General features: G+C 38.1%; 2 protein-coding genes and 1 pseudogene across 4 annotated transcripts; 1 reads left to right on the forward strand and 2 right to left on the reverse strand.

Moving 5' to 3' along the window:
* Positions 1-252: 252 nt before the first annotated feature.
* Positions 253-944, reverse strand: LOC111795729 (dirigent protein 22 pseudogene; annotated as a pseudogene).
* A 1,682-nt stretch (positions 945-2,626) lies between these two features.
* Positions 2,627-9,220, reverse strand: LOC111795835 (uncharacterized). 3 transcript variants are annotated; one of them, XM_023678438.2, is made up of 9 exons: positions 9,100-9,220; positions 7,928-8,252; positions 7,194-7,316; positions 7,067-7,112; positions 6,889-6,971; positions 5,346-5,423; positions 5,191-5,244; positions 4,518-4,652; positions 2,627-4,414 (listed from the first exon to the last, which is right to left on the reverse strand). In XM_023678438.2, the coding sequence occupies exons 2-9, from the start codon at positions 8,234-8,236 to the stop codon at positions 2,912-2,914; spliced, it is 2,331 nt and encodes a 776-aa protein (XP_023534206.2). In that variant the 5' UTR covers positions 8,237-8,252; positions 9,100-9,220; the 3' UTR covers positions 2,627-2,911. The 3 variants fall into 3 exon arrangements, with proteins under 3 accessions (XP_023534206.2, XP_023534205.2, XP_023534207.2); XM_023678437.2 differs by having other exon boundaries at positions 7,067-7,316; XM_023678439.2 differs by lacking the exon at positions 9,100-9,220 and having other exon boundaries at positions 7,194-7,366; positions 7,928-8,067.
* Positions 9,221-12,593: 3,373 nt separating this feature from the next.
* Positions 12,594-13,569, forward strand: LOC111795774 (non-specific lipid transfer protein GPI-anchored 14-like). The gene is made up of 3 exons (XM_023678351.2): positions 12,594-13,067; positions 13,150-13,239; positions 13,396-13,569. The coding sequence occupies exons 1-3, from the start codon at positions 12,728-12,730 to the stop codon at positions 13,509-13,511; spliced, it is 546 nt and encodes a 181-aa protein (XP_023534119.2). The 5' UTR covers positions 12,594-12,727; the 3' UTR covers positions 13,512-13,569.
* Positions 13,570-13,801: the final 232 nt, after the last annotated feature.

The raw sequence follows: 13,801 nt of genomic DNA on the forward strand, positions 1-13,801 counted from the left end.
TATATTTTACATTTTTACCCCTCCCATTTTTTAATTTTATCTAATTCCATTAAATCCATTTCATTTTTGTTTTTGTTTGATGAGACGTGTTGGATGATGAAAGTATACGCTAATTTAGGATTCGTAATGAAATAAAGGTATGAGGCATTTTGAGTAAGCTCAAAACAAAGTCACGAGAGTTTATGCGTGAACAATATCATATCATTGTGGAGAGAATCGTGTTCATCTAACACGATGAAGGATGGTAAGCAATGACGGGCGAAGAACGTGTTTATTGAGTTAAAAAATAAGAACAAACAAACCCACATGGGAAATAAATAAAAATCCCATCAATAATGCAGCAAATAAATATTATATTCAACGATGGCATCCAACGAGGTAGCGTTGAAAAACTGAGTTTTCGCCTGAGCATACCCTCTCGCAAATCGGAACCGCCCGCTTCCACCGACCACCGGCATCTCTCTGACAGTGTTGAGAATGGGGTTATGGCCAAGGATGGCGATGGAGCTGCCATTGTACTTGCCGGAAGTGAAGACGAAGTTCATGGCCATCAAAAGCCCAATCTCGGTCTGTGCGGCAGAGGCGTAGAGGCCCTGGTGACCTACCCACCAGCTGGGATTTGGGGTGTGGGCCGACCGTCAATGGGTTGTCGAACATGTTCACAAGCCCAAACAACGTGGTGTTGCTGAGCCCTGGCAACACCGCGATGCTGGTGGGCTTATTCCCGCCCACGACGTCGTGCCAATACAAATGAAAATGGGTCAGCTTCTCTTTCTTCAGCCGCAACACTTTGGGGTTCAGGTTGCTGGCGAATGAGTACTCCGCCGCCATGGCTGAGCTAATCATGGCCATGGAGAACAAAACAAAGCACGAAATGGCGAGTTTAGTTGCCATGGCTGCCAGAACAGAGCAAAATTTTGGGGTTTGGCGGATGAGGAAGCTAGAAGGGTAGTGTTGGATGATGGAAGTCCCACATCGACTAATTTAGGGAATGATCATGGGTTTATAAGTGAGGAATACTAACTCCATTGGTATGAGGCCTTTTGGGAAGCCCAAAGCAAAGCCATGAGAGCTTATGCTCAAAGTGGACAATATCATACCATTGTGGAGAGTCGTGTTCGTCTAACATGGTATCAGAGCCATGCCCTAAACTTAGTCGTGCCAATAGATTGATAAATCCTCAAATCCTCAAATATCGAACAAAGAACTCCTAAAGAAAAGGAGCCAAGCCCCTCCTCGAAGGCAGTCAAAAATGACTAAGACTCCAAAGGAGTCGAGCCTCGATTAAGGGAAGGCGCACTTTGTTCGAGGGGAGGTGTTGGATGATGGAAGTCCCACATCGACTAATTTAGGGAATGATCATGGGTTTATAAGTGAGGAATACTAACTCCATTGGTATGAGGCCTTTTGGGAAGCCCAAAGCAAAGCCATGAGAGCTTATGCTCAAAGTGGACAATATCATACCATTGTGGAGAGTCGTGTTCGTCTAACAGGTAGAACGGGTATATATATATACACGTGGCGAGTCAGAGTTGCCAGCTGTGGGAAGAATACGACTGGAGGTGTGAATTGGACAAAATTGGCAGACCGATCATTTGTCGTTTTTTTTTTTTTTTTTTTTTCTGTATAATTATTATTTTTTAAAAGAATAAATTTTCATACTCATTTAAATTTTTGTTATAACAAAACTTAATATTTGGGGCTATAATTAAACATTATGAGAGCATAAGGAATTAAATATATTTTTTAAAATGAATTAAATGGAAAATTTAGATTAGTAAACTGAAAAACAAGACACTAAATGTCAAACATGGCTTCTTTGAATATTAGAAAAGTCAATGATAATATACTCTCTTTTAAATATTAAAATTCAATGAATTTGATTTTTGTTTTTAATAATTTTAATTTCTTCTAAGAAAAAAATAAATAGATAATATTTCTAAAAAAATTATTGAAAAGAATAAAAATATTTTAATTAAATATTGGCAATATAGATCAATAAACGTGTCCTTATAATAATCATTAAATAGAAAGTGAAATATTGCCTAATTTTGTTCTATTACATACAGTACAAATAGATAATCATGTGGTAACAATTGGAGTGAATAATTTCTTTAATAAAGTAAATCAAAATTAGGACGTCTTATTTCATAATTATACATTAGATTTATAGAAATAAAATAAATCGAAGTTAGGACGGTGTCACTTCATTTGCTGTTATTTTTTACCAGTTTGTGAGAGATTGAAATTGACTTGCATGTTGGTGAAGGTAACATATGGTTTGTTTACCTTGGATTTGTGTACAATAATATATAATGATTATGAACAAACAACCTAACATAACCATACCGAAATGGAATGGATTTCATTTGAATCAATTAACCCACGTTTTTTCTTCCGAACACAATCATTACTCCTACCTAAAAATTAGTGATAGCTCATCTTAAAATTCAGACCCGTTTAGAATTGATTTTGAAGACCTTAGAGATGTTTTTGTGTTGAGTAAAACTTATATAGTTTAAAGAATATTTGTTATTTTAACCTTTCCTTTATTGTTTTTTAAGGTATTAGCTATAATTCTTACATGATATCTTAGAGCCTACTGGGGCCATTAAAATTAAAGATGGGGGAGGCAGAAGCTTATATGTTAGAAAATAGAGGTCACTAGTTGAGCTTGCTCAGTTCACCAGCAAAGTATTGAATCACATATGCATTCTAAGTAATTTTTCATATTTTTGAGCAGAACATGAATACAGTCAAGCTTTGATGAGCTTAGTAGATGCTCATCACACTCACCTACATCCTTTAGAGTGGGCATTTTGGGGCCTCAATGGGTGATCCCGGCTGAGTTAGTCCATGCAGCACTTGGACTAACTCGGAACTACAAACAACTGATGCGGTTTGACAGTTCTCATCTAGGCAGATTGCTCCCCTGTTGTTGAGTGCCAGACACAGATGTAGGAGAGAACGGATCATAAACTTGCTGCCCTCCGGAACTGGGAGGTGGCTTGCCAGAAACAAATGTCAGATTGCCACTGTAGTGTGGAGGAGCAAACCGGACATCAGGTCGAGTAGCTTGCATGAGGAAACCTTGTTCAATTTGCATATGGTTCCCTGGTCTGTGAGGAAAATTGCCCACCAAATTTGGCATTTGCATTGGCATACTTGGCCTAAAGTTTCTCTGATGCAGTTGTGTCCGAGGACCTGGGTCAAGGAAAGCAGGAAGCCTAGTTGAGACCTCTTGAATTCGATGATTACCAATCTGGCTACCAGTTTGGGGTCCGGGAAATGGTTGATTCCCAACTCTGGGAAAATTTGGGGCAGCCGGATGGAAAGATGGCGCCCCAGATGCAGGCTGCTGCAATGAAGGTACGGTTGGTGAGTTTTGAATGTTCAAATTGAGCATTGGTTGAGCAGACGGGTTTGGTGGACCCCGTGGTTGAAATGTAAAGTTACTTGTATTTGTAGGTGGTGTTGGACGGGTTAAAGCAGATCCAGCAATGAAGTTACCAGCTGGGTTGTGTGCTGTTGGAGGTAATAGTGCTGAAGGAACTGAAAATGGTGGGCGATGCCCTATATGGGGTGACGGAATTGGAGCCTGGGGGGTGGATGGTCCAGAAGGAAAAGATGCATATGCATCCACATTGGCTACTGCTGTATTTGCAGGTACTGCGCTAGAAGAATTAACACCCTGCAGTGGAGCTGCACGAGGTCCTAAGGGTGGGGGAAATGATAGAGCCGTCTGTCCCATGTTATTTGGACCCTGCGGCGGAGGGTGTCCAGAAAAACCAGTAGAAACTGTGCTAGGAGGTGCCAAAGGGCGATCAGGCAGTGATCCTGAAGGAATGCTATTGGGAACATGTTGAGGCAAGGAAGAGGGAATTGATGACCCTGGCATATTTAGGAGTAGACCTGAAGGTAATGGACCACTGCCAGTGAAGTTTGGATTTGAGACGCTAGATTGAACCAATGAAGGCCGTTGAATTGTCAAAGGATGAACCCCAGGTTGACCAACATGACTGGGCTGAGTCATGAAAGGTTGCTGCATGTCTTGTGCAGGAAACTGGTGTCTGGGAGGATGAACAGGGGGGGGCCGGAAAGCTGGGTTGAAAGGAATTGGAGTAGGTGGGCGAGACAAATGGATCGGGTTGTTCGTAATTGATGGAAGATCTTGTGGGGAAATAAATCCAGGAGCAGGCGTTAAATTGTGAGAAGGGCCCCTTGGCAACCATGTGTTAGGATAATGAAACTGCCCTTGTGCTGAAGTTGGCGCATAAACCTCTCCTTGTTGCATAACCCCCTGGTTTGGCATAGGAGTTTGCCCAACATTTGAGACCGTACCCTCGGCTCGGGTGGAAGAACTTTCCTCCCTAGAAACCAAATCAGACGATGTGGGACCAGTGGCCAAATTTCCCTGTGGGAAGAATTCAAGGAGTTATAAATAATGAGAATAAATTATCTCAAAGTAGATGAGAACCGTGGAGATTATCTCATTTTCTTAAAAGAAATTGACTAACCAATATTGAGGTGATTAGGATTTCTATAACAGAAATTGCGGCGTCGATCTTATCAAATGTATCAGCTGACATGCAAACATACAGCTCTTCATAACCACTCTGAGCTTCGTGTCCATCAGTTGGTTTAATTTCGTCCTGTAAGAAGAAGAGGGGCAGGGAGACACAAAGAGTAAAACTGTGAGATCTTACATTGATTGGAGAGGAAAACGAGTGCCAGCGAGGACGCTGGCCCCGATAGAGATGGATTGTGAGATTCCACATCGGTTGAAGAGGGGAACTAAGCATTCTTTATAAGGGCGTGGAAACCTCTTCCTAGCGGATGTGTTTTAAATCCTTGAAGGGAAGCTCGGAAGGGAAAACCCAAACAAGACAATATCTAACAAAATTAAATCTCGGCAAAATAAAAAAGCCCTGAGGTGCCTTCAAACTTCAGAGCCATTCTCACAGAACAGACTCTAACTTCTAGACAAAATAAACAGCCACAGGTTGATCTAGTGAGCTTTGGAACAAATAAAAAGTAAAAGAGACTTCTGAAGAGATTCTTGACAGCTAAAAAGCCCTGAGGTGCTCATATATTTTGCAGTAAGAATAAAAGATTAGAACAAGATAACACGCCAGACTGTGTATAACTGGTATAGACCATATCATGAATTTCATGAGTCAAAGGGATCACCTTTTCACCTGTCCCAGCTTTAATACCACAAATTTGAATTTTGGCTCCAGTTTCCTGACACGTTTAATAAGTCGAAATATACGTTTAAAGTTGAAGAAAAGGGAGATAATCTTTAGCAAAACATTTCACAGCCTAGTCTAAAATGATTTTCTTACCTTTTCTAATCGCTTTTGATTTTCCCCACTGGGGCCGTATATTAAGCCAATAAAGTTGTAATCAGGATATTCTTTAACCTGCAAGGTAAATTCTACATGGTTATGGAAATAATAACTTATAACTAATAAATGTAGGGAACTGAATGGATGACTGAGCAGAACTCTCCTGTGTATTAGGAAAACATGAACTTGTTTCTTTGCATTTCTTGTGTTTAGATTTACATACTCGAGTTATTCGAGTAGTCTTGATCAGGCTACCTTGTGGAGTGATTTGAATCACGAGTTTAGAAACGAGTTTTCTTTACTCTTGATCTTGATTATCAAGATAATCGGTTCCAAAACTTTTGCTTGGATTGATTCCTTATTGCTTTTTGGATTCTTGGATAATTGAGATCTAAAGGTCTTGTTCTTCAACAAGGTTGTGATCACACGGAAGCACCAAAAATGACTAGAGGAGAATACCAATCTCATAACCCAAAAAGGAAGCTCACCTGGACAGCCTATCTTGATCACAATTAACTCCAATAACAGAAAATTGACCTTTATTAATCTTCAGCTCAAAAATTGACTCGAAAAAGGACAAAACCCGATTGAGATAAAGAAAGAAATCCTCATTGCTCAAGCAAGAAAGATAGTATCACATGCAAACTATAAGTAGAATATGTGTAAACTATTCCTACCAAGCTAAAGACCATCAACTGCACCCTACCTACCCCTGCAAGATCAATCTCCTAAGGAAATCCACCACCAAAAGAAAGATAACGGATCCCTCTAGAAGCTAGAATCCTGCCTCTTGGTCTACTACTAACAAGGATAAGCACTAAACAATCTTGATCCAATTTCAAATTTAGGAACACCACTTAAAACCAAAGTCTTTCTTCCCAAGCCAAGGAAATATTAGTCGCAATAGTGGGCAGGTTTCATGAGATCTATGTCGACTATGAGAACCAAATGAAGGTTGCAGTAATAAATTGGTAGCAACAATTAATCCTTATCAATACTCTTTCTTATCACTTGTTAGAGACACATGCACTTGCATTATTTAGATTTTTTTTTTTTTTTTTTTTTTTTTCCAACAGTTTGTTCACTTATAAGTTCTTAGAATAAACCTAAGCTAAGCTTAAGCATCGTTACAAAATGTCCTTAATGATAATCAATAGGTCATGGGCTCAAATCCTAGGGCGCCTCCTTAGAAGGTAGAATGTTCAACTTTAACATCAAATAACATCACTAAATTCACAATATACATATTCCATTAAGTGAAGGAAAATAAACAATCTCCTAACATGATTTTATTTATAAATCAAGTGAATGATCGTGATCCTCATGTAATAGGGGTATTAAAAGATCATGATTGACTTGTGAAAATAAGAATAACAGTGCTATAATTAGATACCCTTCCAACTATGGTTATAAAAAGAATGAGACTTAAAACATATAGTTATCATTAAGGGAAAGAGTAAATAAAATAAGAGGTTAATATGTTTCTCGTTTCTATGGCATTACCAAGCACAGAAGAAAGGTAATCCGAGACCAATCTTACCGGGAGAAGTAACTTGTCTGCTTTCAACAAGGGCCTATAATCAGGAGGGGCCTTATAACTTGGATTCAGTTTTAGTATTTCACCTGTATAATAATGATAAAAAAAAAAAAAAATCTATAGATAGCATTTGAAACTCAAATTGAGAGCATAATAGAAATAAGTCACTAACGAAGCATACCAATAACTTCACGTTTCTCAATCTCCAAAAGTTCGTTGTTTCGGACCTGTATATTATGATTAAGGCATACATCAAAATCATCCAGAGAAAAAACTGTCCCTGAAAGTAATACGAGCTCTGAATTTACCTCATTAGTTGCTTGGGAACCCGGGGAATCATCAACATTCTCAGCTTCTATTGCTGAATCTTGTGTCTCTGGAACCTCCAGGGTTCCAGACTTAAGGAGTTCCATGATTTGTTCCAATCGAGTCTGCTCAAAATATGTATAACCATAGAGGCAGTTATGTCACTAAGTAGCACCTGGATTGGAATGTTCCATGCGAAACAGTCACACAGAAGACTAACATTTTAGCACCAAATAAGAAAAAGGGGAAATTCAATGGTAGCAAATTGACAATATTCAACTGTATGAAAATGGATCAAAGATGGCTTCAAAAGAATAACATATCAATTCAAATAAAAAATAAAGAAATATGTGTTCAGAGAGGAATTTTACAAATCTCCTCTTTTTATCCACAGATGATCTTAATTCCAGCCATGTTGACTGGCATCTCAACATTAAGTTACTGGTAAAGCAATAACTGACCTAAATGATACAAATAATGCAAAACATCATCCCAAATATTAGAAGAGAAAAGGCTTAGGATTGAGATACGAGAAGAATTTTATCCCATATCATACCTTGAGATATGAGTAGGAATTTATCCAAGATACACAATGATAGGGAAGTGTGACACTTCAAAAGCTCCACAAAATAAACAAAACAAACGCATTTTCTATTGACTTTGAGTTGTGCCTTTAACACGTGGCACGGATACATGGATACATAGAAAAGGAAAAGAGAGAGTGCTCCACAAATACCTGATAAGCTATGAGCCTCCCCCTTCTAACTGCAGAATCCTGAGTTAGATCAGGACCCCACTTTGTTTTTCTTTGAGACTGTTTCCTATTTTCTCCATTAGCTGATTCATTCCCTCCCAACTTCTTGTTCACTCGAAAGACAGGAACCAAAGATCCTGAAAGCTTGTTTTTTGGTATAACAAACCCAGTCTTCGCTGCAAACATGGAAACCTTTTGGCTTCCCATTGGTGCAGCAGATGAATTAGTTGCTCCAGACATATTTGCATTTCCCGGTTCAATATGCGACGTCTTTTCAACCTCTGCACTCATATTGTTCTTCAATCACCTAAACAACAAAAGATATATCATATGTGAGAAAACCTCAAGTACAAATAAACTTGAAATTTCCATTTTACACCCTGTGTAAAGTATTCATGAACAATAGAACAAAGGAACAAGAAACTTGCATGACCCCGTGTATAATAGTATATTATAACGGTTCAAAGAATGAAATGTGGGTAATAGGGAGGGGGTAACGATCCAGGGAAAAATTCTAGCTTGATGCTGAGAAAATTGATAAATGTAAATAACTGAGCTTGCCATAAATATATATAACTCTCATGTGTTCTTCTCAACATGATGAGGAGAGAAAAACTCAGATCCCTGGTGGATACAACAAAAAACAAAACAAAACAGAACAGAACAAAAAATCTCAGATGTTTCCAACAAATAATGTCCTTAGCCAACTAAAGTGCAGCGAGTGCCTATTTACCAGTCGAAGCTGAATCTGCCACTGCAAGGAAACTCGATTGTGCTTCGATTTACACTGAACAACCATTTTTGTCCGCATAGCACACACAATATTATAATCACATTGACGCATTCTCTAGAACACGATATTATTCCTGATCGTGATTCATTTAGTCAGAAAATGATATTTTTACAAGAAAACACCTCCACTCCCAGATTGCAAATCTTAGCTGCTGGTCTCAAAGACAACAAAGTTCTAGCTCCCATTGAATTACATGGCTTAATAAAGAATGATCATGCAAACACAAATTTGTAGCTTATTTTGAGGTTGCACCGGCGACAAGGGGGCTAAGAATTTGTCAATTAGAAGTCCATTTTCTTTCCCTTGCCCCAAGTCATCTCAACAACCAAACAAAAACCAAACAGTAGAGAGATGAAAGTACCTGAACCGCTGCGTTCTTCAAAATTGAATCCACAATGAAGAATTGCCGCACTTACGAGAGCACACAAAGTGCTCCGGGAAATTGCTTCACTCAGAACAGAACAATGTTTCCCCCGTCCGGCACCTTTGTTCACAGCTCACTGGGCCGACCCGGTTAATATCCAACGTAAATAGACCCGGGCCTAATCCATACCAAATGGGCCACATGTCTTGGCCCAATTATTCTGGCCCTAGTTCAATTGTGGCAAGTAGCTAGTTTATACCCGAGTATATTCGGTCAGCTCCCCAACCTAAGTAGCTCTTTAAAAATAAAAAAATAATAATTAAAAAAAAGTCAAAATTTCCGCCGCAATTTATCTAATATTTTTTAAGATTAAAAAAAATATATAATTAAACATAAATAGCTAATACCTGGCTCGTTACGTATCTAGATATTTGCCTTACATTACGGGTTACCATATTTGCCCTTTTATTAAAGGCAAATATATTGTATTCATTTATTATTCTTTCATTTTATCGCTATTTCCATATTATTTGTAATTTATCATATTTCTGTATTCTGTAAATGATTATAAATAAGAGAACTCTCACCACCATTTAGGTGTGGTGGATTAATCAAACATTCACATGGTATCAGAGCCCTTTCGGTTTAACAACCCTGATCCTTTCTTCTCTATGGCTTCCAAATCTTCTTATCATCTTTTTCCTTTCAATACTCTAATCCATATGATCACCATTTAACTTTCTTCTTCCAATTATTTCTCTGGAAAAGCCAACTTCTCCCTCTCCTTGAGAGTCAAGACATGCTGGGCTATGTCGATGGAACTATGGTTCCACCACCTCGCTTTGAACTAGAAACCTCCTCAACACTCAACCCCAAATATTTGGCATGGAGAGCAGCCGATCAACGACTTCTCTGTCTCCTGCTCTCCTCTCTCACTGAGGAAGCTATGGCTGTTGTCGTTGGTCTCTCTACTGCACGTGATGTTTGGCTTGCGTTGGAAACTACGTTCAACCATAAGTCGAAAGCTCGTGAACTGAGACTCAAGGATGACTTGCAGTTGATGAAACGTGGCACCAAACCTGTTGCTAAGTATGCCCGTTCCTTCAAAAAAATTTATGCCCAACTTCATGCCATTGGCAGACCTGTCGAGGACATTGATAAAGTGCACTGGTTCCTTCGTGGACTTAGCACCGAATTTTCAGCTTTTTCTACTGCTCAGATGGCTCTCACGCCTATCCCCTGTTTTGCAGATTTAGTCTCTAAAGCTGAAAGCTTTGAGTTGTTCCAGCGCTCCCTTGATTCCTTTGACACCACTCGTACAGCATTCACAGCCACTGATCGTGGTCGCACCCATGGAAGCCACCCTGCTTCCTTTACTAACCAGCGAGGTCGTTCTTATTCTCACAAAAACACTCTTCTAATCGAGGACGAACCCACTCAAGTCAGGGTCGTCGACCACCTCACTGCCAAATATGCTGCAAAGAGGGCCATTATGCTGACCACTGCAACCAACGGTATGTTCGACCTGATTCTTCTCATGCTCACCTTGCTGAATCCTTTAACACGTCATGTTCTATTGCTGGACCCGATGCTGCTGATTGGTTTCTGGACACTGGAGCTTCGGCCCATATGACTGCCGACCCATCTATTCTGGATCAGTTTAAAAATTACACGGGTAAGGACTCTGTGATCGTAGGAAACGGTGCATCCCTACCCATTACCCACACCGGTACTCTTTCTCCTGTTCCAAATATTCACTTATTAGGTGTGGTGGATTAATCAAACATTCACAGTATCTATTTGGGAGAGGTTTCTACACCCTTATAAATAATGTTTCGTTCTCCTCTCCAATCGACGTGGGATCTCACGAAAAAATAAACTTAATTTTCAACTACTAGGTCTAAATTAGTAAAATTGATATAACCGAGAAAATATATATTATAATCGATAGTTCATAAACAAATAAAAATAAAATAATAATAATAATAATAATAAGTTATTATAGTTGTAGACAAAAATATTTCAATTTTGGCAAGGGTATAGTTGTAGATTATTAAAATTGGAATTAATTTTGGGTAGGACATTAGTCACTTGCCGGCAGTTCGGGTGGACAAACAGGGTGGCGTGAATGACCGACATTATGAGCATAGACACACTTGTCTGATAAATCGGTATTATTACGTACAAAAAAAAAACATTAATTCCAAACAAAAATATGTGTTTAAAATAAGAAGTTCAAAATAAAATTTTAAAATTCAGATAATTATCAAATTTATTGATAAGAAGTAAGTTGGGGGCTCGGTTTTCTTTCTCTTGTTTCGTGATTCAATTTTACTCCTAACAGCGAAAATTTGAACTTTTAACCTAAAAATAAGTTACTGCAGTCGTTTATCAATTATCATAAAATTACTTATTTTCAATCCGATAATTAAAAAATCAAATATATTAAAATCAAAATGGGAAATTTGTGATAATTTAGTCGAAATGAACCAAATAAATAGTAAATTCGTATTAATTGCAAGACTACATCTAAGGTTGTTGCACGTTGCAACATGTACATATGAGAGGTCTCTTACGCATATATTGTGGCTACCTAATTAAACCTACCTGTATGGCAAACATTTAATGAGTTTTTTTTTTTTTTTTTTTTTTTTTTTTTGTTTAATTGTGTTTAATAAATATAAATTAAAAAAAATATTAAATAAATCAATAATTTATTATACACACAACTGAGTAAATTATAAGGGTATAGATAAAACTGTAATTTTAACAATTCTACTTACTAAATTCACGTGTTTAAAAGTCATTTTTAACATTTTTGTTTTTGTATAATAAATTAGTTTAATTTTTACGAATTTTTATAAATCTTACGTGTCCAAGTAATTTTAATATAATGCATTTATTATATTATATAGGCGTTAGATTATGATAACACAATAGAGACGTATTAATACATCTTTGAAAAGCGTACAAATTTTAAATTTTAAGATAATAGATTAAATAAATATAAAATTTAAAATATTATTTATTTATATAAAATTATAAAAAATGTTATTCTCTGACATTATATAAAATTGTAAAACGGTAAAGAGATTACTTAAAAGCCTAATATTATGGAAATAAAAAAAAACGGTAATAATATGATTAAATTTTTAACCTGACTTTAAATAGTGAATTAAATATAGAAAAATTGAGACAAACACAAAAGAGCTCGGGCACGTAGCAAGGACCACCTTGCAGGATTAAATATTCTTGGGTGACTGATAGTGAAGTAGTACTGAGGGGAAGGGTGAAAAGAACCCCATCGAAAATAGAACATAAAACCGTAAGCTTCCAAGTAATGGGAAAAGACCAGGATTCTGACGGTGTGTCTGTTGAAGAATAGCAGGTAGATAAGAATTGAAGCTAAATAATTTAATAATTATATGTATGTTTTAAAAAATTAAAGTTATAAGTAATGAATGATAAGATAATCATGAAGGTAACGAGTGGTCACAATAAGTGCTAAACCAATCACTACCACCCACTCTCTTTAATTCCCATTCACCATAAAAACCCACTGCCCCTTCTCCCCGCCCACTCCGCCCAATTCCCAGTGCCACCGCTCGCTCCCTCCAAAGCAATTATGACCTCCAAATCGCCTTCAACTAATTTGGCTATGTCATGCGCCCTGGCGCTGCTCTTCCTGGGCTTGGTGACCTCAAACGTAGACCAGGACAGAGCCGAGTGCACAGACCAAGTGGTGGGGCTAGCGACTTGCCTGCCGTACGTGGGCGGCGAGGCGAAAGCGCCTACACCCGACTGCTGCAGCGGCCTCAGGCTTGTGGTTCAAAAGAGCATGAAATGTCTCTGCGTGCTGATAAAGGACCGTAATGACCCCACCCTGGGACTCAAAGTGAACCTTACGCTCGCTCTTGGACTACCTAATGTATGCCACACCCCGGCCAATATAACAGATTGTATCGGTAATTGATTCATTCGTGATTCATATGTCGTATCATTATTGATGTAATCTGTGACTTAATTGTTGGAGTATGTGAACTATAGGGCTTCTCCATCTGCCACCCAACTCCGCAGAAGCCAAGGATTTTTTGGGGCTGAGCGCCAAGGGAGCAAACGTTACATTTTCTCCCGCAGGTAATGATACTTATTAATTTCTTTTAGAGTAAGAACGAGAAACATAAGTGATTAGAGGTATTTCATAATAGAGTAGTAATTAGAGGTATTTCTATTTGATTTTGACATTAATTGTACGTTAATTAGTCTAACAAAACATGTTTTAATTTGTTGCAGCGAGTAGCAATCCCACAGAAAAGCCTGAAGTCAAAAACGACGGTGGAATGAGAAAACAATGGCTGGGGGTCGAGATTTTTATTTCATGTATTGTTCTATTCACTTCTATTTGGTAGTGTACCATTTTTAGTTCTCTCAAACTCTCCCGAAATAAAACGTTTCATTAATTAATCATGTGATTTGAAGAACCGTAGTAAAGTTTATAGGTGTTCTCGAAATAAATTAATAACACTATTTACTCAGCCCACCAAACCCACCATTGGTAAATATTGTCCACTTTGACCTCTTATGTATACCCATCAGCCTTAAAACACAGAAGTTTCAAGGAATGCTTTATTCCCCTCCTCTTTCTCTCGTGTGAAATCTCACAATCCACCTCTTTTGGGGGCGCAACGTCTTTGCTCAC

The sequence above is a fragment of the Cucurbita pepo genome, chromosome 5 (genome assembly GCF_057944985.1).
Source record: "Cucurbita pepo subsp. pepo isolate OVF chromosome 5, ASM5794498v1, whole genome shotgun sequence".
In the NCBI taxonomy this organism is placed as follows: Eukaryota; Viridiplantae; Streptophyta; class Magnoliopsida; order Cucurbitales; family Cucurbitaceae; genus Cucurbita; species Cucurbita pepo.

What these genes read in the sequence shown, in the direction of transcription:
- LOC111795774 (XM_023678351.2), top strand. Translation starts at nt 12,728, where the DNA reads ATGACCTCCAAATCGCCTTCAACTAATTTGGCTATGTCATGCGCCCTG. An exon ending in CAATATAACAGATTGTATCG is followed by an intron (nt 13,068 to 13,149) that starts GTAATTGATTCA and finishes TGTGAACTATAG; the next exon opens with GGCTTCTCCATCTGCCACCC. An exon ending in CGTTACATTTTCTCCCGCAG is followed by an intron (nt 13,240 to 13,395) that starts GTAATGATACTT and finishes AATTTGTTGCAG; the next exon opens with CGAGTAGCAATCCCACAGAA.
- LOC111795835 (XM_023678437.2), bottom strand. Translation starts at nt 8,236, where the DNA reads ATGAGTGCAGAGGTTGAAAAGACGTCGCATATTGAACCGGGAAATGCA. An exon ending in GGAGGCTCATAGCTTATCAG is followed by an intron (nt 7,317 to 7,927) that starts GTATTTGTGGAG and finishes TATTTTGAGCAG; the next exon opens with ACTCGATTGGAACAAATCAT. An exon ending in ATCAAAAGCGATTAGAAAAG is followed by an intron (nt 5,245 to 5,345) that starts GTAAGAAAATCA and finishes TAAACGTGTCAG; the next exon opens with GAAACTGGAGCCAAAATTCA.